This window comes from Antechinus flavipes, chromosome 1 (assembly GCF_016432865.1).
Source record: "Antechinus flavipes isolate AdamAnt ecotype Samford, QLD, Australia chromosome 1, AdamAnt_v2, whole genome shotgun sequence".
Lineage (NCBI taxonomy): Eukaryota > Metazoa > Chordata > Mammalia > Dasyuromorphia > Dasyuridae > Antechinus > Antechinus flavipes.
Window position 1 is genome coordinate 671,803,854 of NC_067398.1, and position 13,739 is coordinate 671,817,592.

The 13,739-nt window shown below is 41.5% G+C and overlaps 2 protein-coding genes across 8 annotated transcripts in view; one reads left to right on the plus strand and one right to left on the minus strand.

The window, feature by feature from the left end:
* Positions 1–3,696, minus strand: part of SPPL2B (signal peptide peptidase like 2B) — a 47,024-nt gene extending 43,328 nt beyond the window's left edge. For 6 of the 7 annotated variants that reach the window (XM_051972230.1, XM_051972228.1, XM_051972232.1 and 3 more), the window contains exon 1: positions 3,539–3,696. In XM_051972230.1, the coding sequence (XP_051828190.1) occupies positions 3,539–3,586 (48 nt within the window). In that variant the 5' untranslated portion in view covers positions 3,587–3,696. Of the gene's footprint in view, positions 1–921; positions 1,052–3,538 lie in introns of those variants that run through there. The other variant, XM_051972229.1, reaches the window with a different exon arrangement.
* Positions 3,697–3,947: 251 nt separating this feature from the next.
* On the plus strand, positions 3,948–9,449 carry LSM7 (LSM7 homolog, U6 small nuclear RNA and mRNA degradation associated). Its single transcript, XM_051972235.1, has 4 exons — positions 3,948–4,046; positions 4,175–4,265; positions 7,286–7,357; positions 9,101–9,449. The coding sequence occupies exons 1-4, from the start codon at positions 4,041–4,043 to the stop codon at positions 9,241–9,243; spliced, it is 312 nt and encodes a 103-aa protein (XP_051828195.1). The 5' UTR covers positions 3,948–4,040; the 3' UTR covers positions 9,244–9,449.
* Positions 9,450–13,739: the final 4,290 nt, after the last annotated feature.

Below are 13,739 nucleotides of genomic sequence, written 5' to 3' on the forward strand. Positions count from 1 at the left end.
GATAAAACCTCATTAGTTTGTTTTTTTGTATTGTTTATTTTGTATGTTTTAATATATGATTGAGAGACACTGTAATGTAGTGGATCAAAAACTGGACCTCAGAATCACAAACACCTTAAGTCCTGCCTCTGACAGGGAAAGCTTGGGAGCTTGTTAGCTTCTTGGGAGTTTAGGTATTTTAAGTCTAAGAAAAACTTTAAAAAAGTCTTCCACAGTGTTTTATTCAAGAGAAGCCAGTTTCAATGCCCATCTTAGTAATTTAGAGTACCTTTTATAGTACTTGCATTTCTTAAAAAAATAAAAAAAACCCACAACCCCAACCATGTCTTTTTAACACTGTTAGGGAATGGTTCTTAGTCACAAATATTTTTATCAGTTCCCTACATATTTTAAAGGGCAAACTTTTATCAGAGATCTTTTGTACAAAGTTTTTTCTTTTTCCAATTGACTGTCTCCAAATAAGAGTTTTATTTTTGCACTGATTTTCTCTGTCCAAAAGCTTTTTAATTTTATGTGACCAAAATTGCTTATTTTTATATTTTAAGATCACTACAATTTCTTGGTTCTGTGATAAGATTCTTTTTTCATGACCTTTTTTCATAAACCTACATTTAGGTTTTTTTTAAAAAACAATCTGGAGCTTATTGTGGCATATGGTAGAAGACACTGATTTAAATTTAATTTCTGCTGAATTGCTTTCCAGTTTTCCAACAGGCCCTATCAAATGGGAACTTTTTGCTCTTCTGATTTGTATTTTGGAATACTGAGCCATGTTCAGCTGTTTCTGGTCTTGTTTATCTATTACCAAATTGTTGTCTAAAGTATTTAACTAAACTGCCAATAGTTTAGATAGTTTCTTGAACTTTACAATATAGTCTGAGATATGCTATTGAACATCTTCATTGACAATATTCTTTATACCACTTCTCTTGCATAATTTGTGATGAATTATAGTCTCCATTGCTCCTTATATGATCTTTGATTTCAATTCCTCAGAAGTTGCATAACATTCCATGACTAGCAACATTCTTCATCACTGCAAGATTATAGAAGTCAAAAACAAAATGGGCCTTTGTCTTGCAGGGACAAAAAAAAAACAACAAAAAAAACAAAAACTGAACAATCACCAGAGGCAATGCTGCCTCTCTTCAATTCCTGTTCAATTCTTAGCCAAACTTATCACCTATCTGTGTGTCTATCCCAGATCTATGTATTACTTGGAGGTCCAAGATCAAACTAGATCAAACTTGGCTGGCTACAGATCAAACAAACTCATGAGATCTGCTGTTACATTTTCAATATAAGCATTTCACACCTCACAAATCAGAAAACATTATAAATTAAAATTTGATATTTTTGTTGTTGATTGTGTAGACTTAAGAAAGCTATAATTATATTAATAAAAGTTAAATTCATATAAGTACAATTTTTTTGGAGAACAAGTTATTAAACATTAACAGTTCACCATTATATATACTGATGAATGTGCTCTATAGATTTTCCATTCAATTGCAAATTATCAATTTTAAAGATGACCAAAATCATTGCTGAGACATTTAGCAGCTTTCCCATGGTAATCAACTAGTAAACATCAGTCAGGATTTGAAACCAAGTCTTCCAACTCCAAATCATGTTTTTTGCATTAAACCTTAGTCTCAGTAAACGAAAAAAAGATTTGCTGGAATACTGTAGATAAACCCAACAAAAAAAAGAGTTAAAGGGATATGTGAGATTAAAGGGGTAGTTTTGCCAACCTCTTCTGAATTCGGAGAAATCTGAAACAAGAAAAATTTATCCCAATCCTTGTACTAGATTTTAGAGAAGACTATTTTTCATTCTATAAAGCATATCACCAATATTCCTAATAAAAGAACTCAGTGACCACTATAGTCCCAGAAAAAATTAAAGTCTAAATTACTAGCAGAGTCTGGAAGTTGAAACAATAGTCCATCACGTAGTGATTCCTAGCCATAGTTTTATGAAATCATGTAATCCCTCCAGATATCACTAAAGAATTTCAAAGGATTATAGATTCACAGGATATTTAGTCCAATACCCTCATTTAACAATTCAAGGAAAAAAAAAAAAGTGAGGCACAGAGAGGTCAAGTGATTCAAGGTCTGAATTCAAGAATCTTGACTACAAATTATGTACCTTTTCCACTGCACATGGTAAATTCTTTCCTCAAAATAGAGAGGATTTTAACTTACTTTAATTCAGAAAAACAAATGAGTCACAAAGGACAGTCAATAACTAGGTGCTAGGCAATCACTATATAAATACAATCCCCAAAGGATTTAGGAATGGAAAAGCCTTTAGAGAACATGTAGTTTAACCTCCTTATTTTGCAGGGGGAGGAAATGGAGCTTTGCTAGTTATCATTCCATAACCGTCGGCAAGTTCCTTAACCTTCTGCAATATAGATGTATTTGTATATCGCTCTGAGAGATTTATGAAGGGCAAATTACCTAACATATGCAAAGTACTTTATAAACCATAAAATCTTTAAATGTAATTAAGTGTATTATTAATATGCTGCCATTATTGATTCTGGAAGCTTTAGCTTAGGAGGGCTGTAGGTGGGATTATGAGCTTCTGGATAAGAGATTTGCAAAAAGAGTACACGAAAACACGGGGAAAGGATCACTGGACTTGGAGTTGGGAGATTTACTTTCAAATGCTGGCCCTGATATATTATGTGACCTTAAGGGAGTCATTTGTATGAGTCGGTGTCTCGGTTTAGAAATATCTGGGATATGGCAGGTTATTTAACAGATGATTACTGACTGTAAGCTAGTCAAGTGATTTAACGACTTATTAACTGCCTAGTGCAAGGTGTAAAGTGCAAAGAAAGCACAGATCTTGTAGCCAAAATAAGATAAACACCAACAAAGAGAAACGTTTTGGAATACAGAAAACGTAAAAGATGGAGAGTTCAAAGTGCTGGGAGATGCAAGGGGCAGGCTAGGGAGGCGGCGACTTTTGTTAATTTTATGTAAACTACATTTGTGTTAAACTGTTCCGTACATTTCTGTACACACACACAATGGGCGTGCCAAAATTTTTTACTCAAGTAGTTTTAAGCAATTAATTCTTCAGACCCCTTTATCGACTTGCTTCATGTGTACACAAGAGAAGGAGTAAGGTTTAAAGGCTGGATAGGAATTCAAGCAAAGTCAGATAAGAGGGAGTTCACACCGGGGTGCAAAACAAGCCGAGGAGTAACCCGGGGGGGCTGGCGCTGACTGAAGTTTTCCCCTATAGGAGCAAAGCGCTTGCAAGAGGCGGTCGGCTCTGTTCTCCCAGGCTCGTTTTAGGCAGGGTGGATCTGAGATTCAAATTCCTGGAGTATGAGATGAGGGGCATCGCGCGCTAAAGGAAGGAAGGCCGGCTCCCAGGTGTCGGGGTCCCCCCAGATTCATTAAACTTGGAGAAGTTGGAAAAGTGGGGGGAGGGGCCGCTCCGGAGCGAGGCCTACCTCCCATTCTGCTGAGGGGGAGTTAAGGAAAGGAGCCGGACCTCCCTCCCGCACCCTCACCTGTGCTATGAGGAGAAGTCCCAGCAGGAGCCGCGCCAGCACCGCCATGTTCGCCCAAGATGCCCGTGACAGGGCAAAGCAGGGCAGAACGGCTACGGACTCCACACCCCAGCCTCAGCCACCGGACGTTACCCAGCAATCCCCGGGCCTCGCTTCTTATTTCCTTCCTGCCTCAGTGCCGCTCCGCGGCAGCCCCGCGTGCGCACGCGCCCCACGCTTCTGCACGTGCCGAGCGCTGGGTGAAAGGCCACGAGGCGGATTGTGACGGAAGCAAGATGGCGGATAGGCGACTGTGGAGAAGGGAAGGGAAATACGCCACGGCCGCTTTGCTGCCAGACGTTACCCAGCAACCTCCGGGCTCCGCCTCTTAATGCCCCCCCATCCCCACCCCGGGCAGCTGCCCTGTCTGCGCAAGCGCCTCCTTGACGTTCCAGCCGAAGTTTTCGCCGCCCGGTGAAAGGGCGCAGGCGCCGGACGCAAAGGGGACTCAGACGGCCTCAACATGGCGGTGAGCCGAGGGGTTTATGCGCTGCCGCCGCCGCCGCTGCTGCTGCTGCCGCGAGGGCGGGAGGGGGACGGACTGACGAACCCGCGCTCGGAGGCCTGGGCCCCTGATCCGCTGTGCTTTCTCTGCAGGACAAGGAGAAGAAGAAGAAGGAGAGCATCTTGGACCTATCCAAGTACATCGATAAGACCATCCGCGTGAAGTTCCAAGGAGGCCGAGAGGGTAGGAATGACCCTGCAGCGCCCCCGTCGCTCGCGTCGCATGGTCTCCCGGGGGTTTCCCCCACACCCCACCCTCTCTGCGGGTGGGCTGCTCCGATTCCTGGAGCGCCCTCCGTTCTTTCGCGCCTTGTGGGTTCCTGGGGTCCCTGCCCTCAGAGAGCGAGCTCACCGCCTACGAGGACAAAGAGCCCCAAAGACCGGTGCACATACATTAGGCGCCAACTGGTAGAAAATCAGGAAGGCCTGGGTTCCGGGCTTGCCGCTGACACTTGCAGACTTTAGGAGTCCCTTATCTGCAGTCTTAGGAGTCAGTCGGCCAATAAGCACTTATTAGGCACCTGCGGTATGCTAGCAACTAGGTCTTCTGTAGTAGATAGGCTGTGTAACCATGGGCAAATCATCCAACCTTTCTCTGCCTCAGTCTTTTTATCTGTAAAAAGGGGTTCCGGTGAGCGCTTTGTAGCATGCTCTGCAAACTTAGGATACTGAATAAAGGCTGTTATCAGTGCGGGCACTGAGCTGAGCACCAAAGTGACAGGAAAGGCAAAGATGGCTCTGGTTCTCCAGGATCTCGTCTAATGGGAGCAATAACACGAAAATAAAGGGACAAACAACACCTGTCCAGGATAAATTGGACATTGTCAGTAGAGGGAAGGTCAGGAAATGTCCTGGAAAATGAGATTTTAGCCGAGATTCTGTATACAAGTTGGTGAGATCACAGATCTAGGTCCCTGCCCTCCAGCTCTACCTGGGATACCCAGCCTGGGATACACACTGACTTTTTGGCTGTGATGGAGTAAATCATTTCACTTCTGCACCCCGGGCCACTCTCCAAATTCGATGACAAAGCCCTTCTCAGAATAGTGTTAAACAGGAGATCACAGAAGAAACCAGTTCCATTAAATTATGTTGAAATAAGAAAATAAAAATAATTTTTTGTTTACAGACCACAGGTCGGAAACCTCTTCTGTAAGTTATTATAGATGAGTTGTTGCCAGCCTGGCAGCAAAGGGAGGCGCTTTCCATGTTGTGCCCCAGGAGTATAAAACTTAAAAAATAGTGTGCTACGCATTCAGCCAGCACTGATGAAGCACCTGCTGTGTGCTTTTGTGTAACACAGACCCTCCCCTCATGGAGCTCTTGGTCCTGGAGAAGGAGGAGACAAGCTTGAGTCCTGCCGATCATGAGAGGTAGCCTGGACTATTTAACTACAGCATTTAGATAAGATGCATAAGTGTAGGGAATAGTCATTCTTTGAACATGGGATAAGTACATACACAGCAGGTACACAGTTGAGTTCCTCTACCTTTGTGTAGCAGTGGCAGGGCATGGGTTGCAGCTTGTGATACAAACACAAATGACTAGTAATACAACAGACTTTGATTTAAGGGTGTCCTCTGTGCAGATCCTGGCTTGGTGTTGAGATGTGAGGCGCATATTAGATAAGACTGGCTCCTCTCCCCTAAAGACTACGCAGGATCTCACATAGAGAGCTGGAAGGAACTTCTAGTCATCTGGCTTCATTTCACTGATGAAGAGATTCTATAGAAAATTCAAAGTTACTTAGGTTAGAAGCAAAATTGGAGCTGAACTCGGGCCTTCTGATCCAGACTTGGTATCCCTCCTGCCATTCTAAGGCTTGAAATCCAGAAGTGTAGGAGCAAGGTAATCACAGCTGGGAAGCTGGCCTTGGAATGAGGATGCCCCAGGCTCCGGGCCAGCCTCCAACCCTGGCTCGGTGACCAGGGCAAACCACTTAACTTCTCAGTGCCCCTAGTCTGCCCTCCTTTTCTCCCCTTCAATCCAGTTTGTATCAAGAAGTTGTGGAGTAGGAAGGCACTCTCAGTGCACACCCAGAAGGCTCGGAGCCGAGTCAGGGCTGCCACTCGCCATCTGCTAAAGTGATAGCACATGGGACTCACTGGAGGGGTCGCCTGGTTAGAGCTGGAAGGGACCACAGATGGGGAGGTTGTGACACAGCATCAGACCAGGCCTGGGGATGCACGGAAGGGAGAGCCCGGCCCTCGCACGACTGGCACCCAAATAAGAGGGTGATCTGAGCTGCGCGTGCCTGGAGGACTCAGGAGCCTGGGTCGGGGGCCCTTCAGTGGCGGGGTGCCCCACTAGAATTAAGGAAATCAAGGATTCCAGGAATGGCTGGGGATGAAGTGTAAGCTCTTTGCTGGAGCTGAAGGTAGGGCACCGTGATTTTGTCCTTGCATCCACAGCACCTGGCACAGGGTTCTGAAATGGCTAATAAATGTGTTGGCTTGCATTAAATTGATTGATTAGCTTTGGTCACAGTGAGGCTCTTCTGCACTCAACACAATGTATAATCTACTCTTGGGGTGACCCTTTGAGCTAGAGCTCATCCAGCCTTTTTAATGGCTGCTTGTCTCCTGGCACTGGAGGTGCAGAGATAAAATCATATCATCTCTTCCTCCAGGAACTTAAACTCTACTGGGGGGAACAAAACATGCAAAAATAGCTAGGTTAGGGTCTGATCGAGTGCCTTGGACAGAGGAGCATGGCTCCTGAGGGGGGAGATCCTGTGCTGAGAGGCCAGGATGGGAAGAGCTCTAGCTGCCAAGTTGGAAGCCCTGGTTTAGACTCTGATTCTGCCTTTTTCAAGGCCTCAGCTTACTTATCTGTAGAAAACAAGGGACTGGGTTAGACAGTTTCTAAAGGTTCTTCTAGGTCTAACTCCTAAATTAGCCTTAAGGGATGAGATTATGTCCATGGCGGGTAGGAACAGGGACCATAAAGGACGACAAGCTGAGGGACGGTGTGTGCAGAGAGGAATGGAGAGAAGGTTGGCGTGGCTGGCTTAGGAGAGATCTTGAATGCCAGGCTCTAGTACAGATGTGGGGGGTCTGGGTTTGGGGAGGCAGGCAAGCATCTCAAGGTGGTTTTGGTGGTAGTGGTTTTAATGCAGCTTATATGGTTGCTTTCAAGATATTGTTTTTATATACCTCTGAAATGATAACTCTCATTTTCCTGTTTCTGATTCATCTTTGCCAGCCAGTGGAATCTTAAAAGGATTTGACCCATTGCTCAATCTGGTACTTGATGGCACTATTGAATATATGAGAGGTAAGTGGGCAAAACTTTGAAATGATTGCTGATAAATCTCATGGGCTAAAATTGTCACTTTATTTAGGAATCTAATAATGTTAATTATATAACTGACCACTCTTTCTGATAACTTTATTGGGACTCGATCATGTATTGCTTTAGCAAAAATTTTAGCAGCAGGTTTTCTTGGAAATATCCAGAAATGTAGACACATTCTGTAGTTGCTAATTCATTCATTGGAATGCAGTTTTAAGTTCCCACTGTTAGTAGGGACTCTCTTGTGGTAGGAAAGGGAGTGGAGAAATGATAAGCTTAGCCAGGACAATCAGATCCACAGATTTAATCTGAATATTATATACAGTTTGATTGTCACTCATTTCCACTCTAATGGTTTGCACCCAATGTTAAGCTATGGGCCAGTGTGTAGCTGAAGGTCCCTTCTAGCTCTAGAGCCCATGAAAAAAGTAAGGTCTAAATTTGCCTTGAAAAGGTGGAAGTATTTCCGCAGGTAGAAATGGGACTAAGGAGAAAAGCCCATTGCAAGCGTGAGAGAGGGTATGTGCATCCAACCATGACCCTGGACCGCCATAGTAGGAAATAAAGAAAGTACAGTTAGGTTTCATTTCCACAGCCCTACTTAGCAGACCCCAGTAGCCCTTTTGTTTGTTGATTGTGGTTCACATTCTTTTGAATAATCTCTATTATAACCAGTCTGCGCTCCTCTGGGATACCTCAAACCAGATTGACACTAACAACAGGAAGCAGCAGGAACCTCTTCTCTCCTCTTGGGAGTCTTCCAGTTCACAGAGTGTTTGGGAATTTGCAGAAGAACTAGCCTGGCCATTTAGTGCTGGAGGCCTTCATGGGGCATGTTTTTAAGAGTAGACTAAACCCTGACCTCCCCGGGCTGAGAGCTGAGAGCTGGGAGTGGTGAGCTTAAAACAGCATGAAATGGTCTGCTCCCCAGACTCTTCCTGGATGAGTTGGTCAAGGAGAGGGAAGCATACGCTGGGCAAAGCAGAGGAGAAGGAAGTCCAGCGGTGTGCCAAGGTGATGCTCCCCCACTGTGGCCTGGGCTATCCCAAGCTCTGCTTCCCTCTAGCTGGAGAAGTGAGAGGAAATAAGGGAACTGTGGGAGGGGTCTAGAGAAGGTATCTCCAGGTGGCTCCCCAGCTCTGATGGCCCAGACTAAGAGCCTCTACCCAAGCAGGATCTAGCAAAGGGGCAGAGCCATCAGGATGAAAATTTGACCTTGAGAACTAAGGAGGCTTCCTGTGTGTGAAACATATCGAACCTTGCAGATAAATTAAACCACCTATAGTGTATGGCACCAACCCAGACAGCTAACCTGTGGCCTCCAAGCACTCTGTGCGTGTGTAACCTTGGAGTTGCAAGCTGTCCAGCGGCCCAGAGCTTTGTCATTAACCCTTTGGAGTCAATGGCCTCAAAGATTTACTGTCTACCCAAGGTATAGTGCGCGTTCCCACATGAACCTGTTGCAGGGTCTCTGGATACCCTTTCTCCACTGTGAATAGGAATTCACATTTTTATACTGGTTTTTGATGTACAAAAACACTTTTCCTTGAAGCAGCCTATGAGGTAGGTAGTAGATAAACAGGGACAACTGTATTCTGGTTTAGGAGGAGGAAAATGAAAAATTCTGTTGCATCATCGTGTCTTGTAGAAGAATTTGCTTTCCTCACAGTGCTGATGCTGCTGTCGGTCTTGGCTCTAGATCCCTCTCTTGTGGTTGCCTTTCAGATCCTGATGACCAATACAAGCTCACCGAGGACACACGCCAGCTGGGGCTGGTGGTCTGCAGAGGGACCTCGGTGGTGCTGATTTGCCCTCAGGATGGCATGGAGGCCATTCCAAACCCTTTCATCCAGCAGCAGGATGGATAGCTCCAGGCTGTGTCCAGATGTGCCCGGTAGCTGCTCTGTTGCTCCGTTGAACAGGGCTATGAGGTTTCAGTTCGGCAGGGAAATACCTTCTTTTTCTGAAAGGACTCAGTGACCTTCCCATTACAACTTGCCAGCTGGGAGAGAAGAGAGACTTTTTTGGTGTATTTTTTTTTCTAATAAAATTACAAAACAGATCTTAAACAAAATCACTTCTTTTTTTCCTTTTACCTTTTGGTATTAGTGGTAAAAAATCAGAATCACAGACCAGATTTTTGACATAATCTTTACTACTAAAGATGAATTTCTGGGTCCTCTGAACTCTAGAAAATAGAACTGCCTTGTTATATAATTGTTTGTGCTATTGTGGGATAATTTTAAGAAATGAAAGGGTTCCAAAAAATCTTGGATAAGCTGTAACAACTCTGCTATATCCAAGTTTGTTTAAATATAGGGTTTCCCAAAAATCATAGTGTAGTTTAAAGCTAGTAAAGCCTTAAATGGAACTGTTTACATTTGCATTTTTCAGGTAAAGGGGAAATATATAAATAAATCCTTGAAGATCTGAGGTTTTCAGTGGTTAGCTAGGAATCAATAAGAGTATGACAGTCAGGATGCCTAGTGAAATCTCATGCTGCAAAAAGAAGCAGTTCTATTGTCCAGGAATAAGAGGAACAATTCTGTACAGGCTCCATGCTGTGGAGGGGGTTCAGAGAAAGGCGGCAAAGATGATGAGGGGCCTCATTCATGCCAGATTGAGGATAGGCTGGAGGACCTAGGGCTAGGAGAAAGGAAAGCTTGGGAAGTTGGAATGGTTGCCTTTAGGAATTTCAAATATAAAATTTCTCTGTAAAGCCAAGTCTGGAGAGGTTCAAATAAGGAATATTTAGAGTTAGGATATAAAATGTGGTTATTGGTTCTTTTGCAATGGAAATTGACCAATTCAAATAATGCTAGCACTGATTCCTATTTAGCACTAATCAGGGCTTGCCTATATAAAATCAGCTTTTAAATGTGTTTTAAAATTGTTTTTCTTGGGCCCCAAAGGACACTATTAAAAGTGTCACAGGGGTCAATAGAGGCTAGGCCAAATGCTGTTAAGTTACAGCTACAGGATGCTTAGGCTTGGACGGCCTCTGAGGTCCCTTCTACCCTATGGGTATGATGGATATGGGAGATTTAGAGAAATAAAAATATATAATAGATGCTGAGTGAAATGAGTAAAACCAAAAGAATAAAGAATTTCTGACCCAAGCACCAGCCAATCATGACTCCCCAAAATGGGGTGAAATACATCTTACCTCTTGGGAGAGAGGTGATGGACTGCCTGCAGGGTGTAGAATGGGATGCATCTCGGACATGATCAGTTATCAGTTTATTTGATTGTGCATACTTATTATAAGGGTACCACCCCTCTTTTGATTTATTAATAATTGTTAACATGTATATAGTGCTTACTAGGTACCATGTCACACACAAAGGACTTTACGTTAATACCCAATTTGATCATCAATACAAGCCTGGAAGGTAGCTATTAATATCCTCATTTTACCTATGGGGAAACTGAGGCAAAGAGCAGTTAAGTGACTTGCCCAGACTCACATAACTAGTAAGTGTCTGAGGCTAGATTTGGCCAGGCCTGTCACTCAATCCACTAGTGTTACCACCTACCTACCCTCCTTATTTGGAGAGAAAGGGAAGGTGGTGTATAAGTAGTGGAGAAAAGGCATCAGTAAAGAGTTTTTTTTAATGCATGGAAGGGAGGAAAAGTACTGAAAAAGATACAGATAAAGTGATTTTGTAACACTTTGTCAAGTTTGAAAGATTTTTTTTAATATGGAAAAATTGCATACCAGAAGTTCAATTTTTAAAATCTCAACACTTTTATTAACAAGAAAGAGAAAGAATGAATTAATGAATTAGAAATGCAACTAGAAAAACAACAAATTAAAATCATGAACACCAACAGAAATTGTAAAAAATAATAAATAAAAAAGAATAAAATTAGAAGCTGCTTTTAAAATAAGCCATTAGCTAAAATGAAAATGAAAAAAGAATTCAAAACAAATGAAAATCGACAAATTAATAAATACAAAAAAATTTAAATCTACATTAACAGAACAAGATAGAAAATCTAAAAAACCAATTTCAATGGAAGAAATTGAATGTACCATAAATGAACTTCCAAAGAAAAACTCTTCAAGACGAGATGGAGTTACTAGTTCTTTCAAACATTTTAAAAATAATTCTTAATTTTTTTAAGACTTAAATGCAAAGTAAGAAAAAAAATTGTCATGTGCCCAGCAGAATATCAGAAAAGTTTTGAAATATGTAGCAATACATTTCCATTTCAAGGAAGCATATATGATAATAGAAGGCATATTTATAACTAGACAGTCATGTCTAAAGATGATATCTTTACCTTTCAGATTAGTTTTTTGCTGAATACTTTTTACTTTATTCTTTTTTCCCTTTTTCATCCCACACACTTCCCCCAAGCAGGGTACAGTTAAGCAAGGATATATGTATATATGTTGTATGCGTGTATATACATATACCTATATACACACATGCACACCTAAGCATACATATATATAGACATATATCTTAAACAATATTAATATGGTTGACAATGACTCCTGATCATTGTTATCGTGTTTGTGTTTATCTCTATTTCCTATAGAGAAATTCGATTTCTAATGTAATCTTTTCCTGTTCTTTATATCTTCAAAAAAAAATTGATTATTGATGATAGATTCACAATATTTAAAAAATTAATTATACATATTAATGTATAAATGTGACTTTACACTTTCTGGCCTAAGTCACCCCTACTTTCTATCTTTCCTGGTCTTACTACCCTGTGGCAGAACAGAGAGGGAAGTCACACAACTGCCAACTGTGCTACCCTCTATTATTCTTCCCTGGTTGCTTACTACTGCTCACCTCAAACCTCAGCAAATCATCTCCCTTCACACTCCACCAAGAAATCGAGGCCATCTGGGGTGAACATCTTCATTTCCTCATTCCTTTCTGCTTAAATGCCTGTGAATCCATTGTGGTGAAATAGGGAGATTAGGATTAAAAGTCAAGAGCATCTGAGTTCAGATCTCTTATTCACTCTGTTTTACTCTGAGCAAGTTCCTCACTGATTTCTCTAAGCATCACTTCCTCATTTGCGCCAAGTATTGTGTTTAGTGCTGGGAGAATAAATAGAGAAGGCAGCCCTAATCTCAGAGAGTCCACATTCTAATGGGGAGAGGGGAAGGGGGAGATGATACCTATGTACAAGTTCAGTTGGGCCCCTGGAAGAGAAAGGCAGTCACTTTTCAAGGTCACCTAGGCAGCAAATACTAGAGCCAGGATTCTATTATTCTTTTTTTTATTGTTGAGTTCAATTATATTTTCTTTTTAGTTTCAAATTTTCTCCCTCCTCCTACTGAAAAGATAAAGAAAATTGAACCACTTGTATAGTCATACAAAGTCTTGCATCTTTATTAAAGCAACAAAAAGAAAGAAATAGAAAAAAATAATATACTTCAATCTGCACTCTGATTTCATCAGTTTTCTGCGTGGAGCTGAGTACCATGCGTCATCAAGAATCCTTTGGAATTGTGGTTCACAGTTATTTTGATCAGAGTTCCCATCTATCAAGATTACTTGTCTTTACAAATATTGCAAATATATGTTGTTTTTCTGATCCTGTCCACTTCATTTCGCATCAATTACTTCATACAAGTCTTCTCATAGCCTAGGTCTTCTGACTTACTCTTTCTACTTTGCTTGTATCTTTTCTTAGCACTGATTTCATCTTCCCTTATGTCATTTATCTGTATATTTGTCCTTGGAAGGGTTGTTTGTGATGTTCATTGAATGAATAAAAAATGCATTTATCAATAAAGCAATTACAATGTGCTAAGTGTGGGGAATACAAATGGAAAACAAAGTAAATTTCCTCCAGGAGTTCATCTCTAGTAGGGAGGAATCAACAATTGTTGAACTATTTGCTTGGAAATAGCTTATATATTTACTAGTTCGAGGGTTATTACTGGTCAAATGGAATTTCAATGCTTAAAAGGGGAAAAACTTGTCACTGAATTCATAACCAAGTGCTCATGAGCGCACTCATTTATATTTATATATTTATTTTTAAATTTTATTTATAATTAGAAAGGACCTTAGAATTGCTTTCTCTTATCAGGATGTGTAGAGTAGGGATAATTTTACTTTTATGATTTTTTTTTTTTGCTGAGTGTCTAATACAGCAAATGATTGTTGACTAATAAGAGCTAGCATTATATATAATGCTTCAAGATTTAGATTGCTTTACACATAACTTTATTTTCATAATGATGTGATATGATTTTGTGATCCCCTGATTTTAGCGGGGCTTCTGTTCTAATAATAAGTCCTAAATCTTCTGGCTTTGGAGTCTGCTGCAGGGATTCCCAGATTGGGAAATTCTTGCAATTTTCAGCAAAGTTCCTAGGGAACCTTTG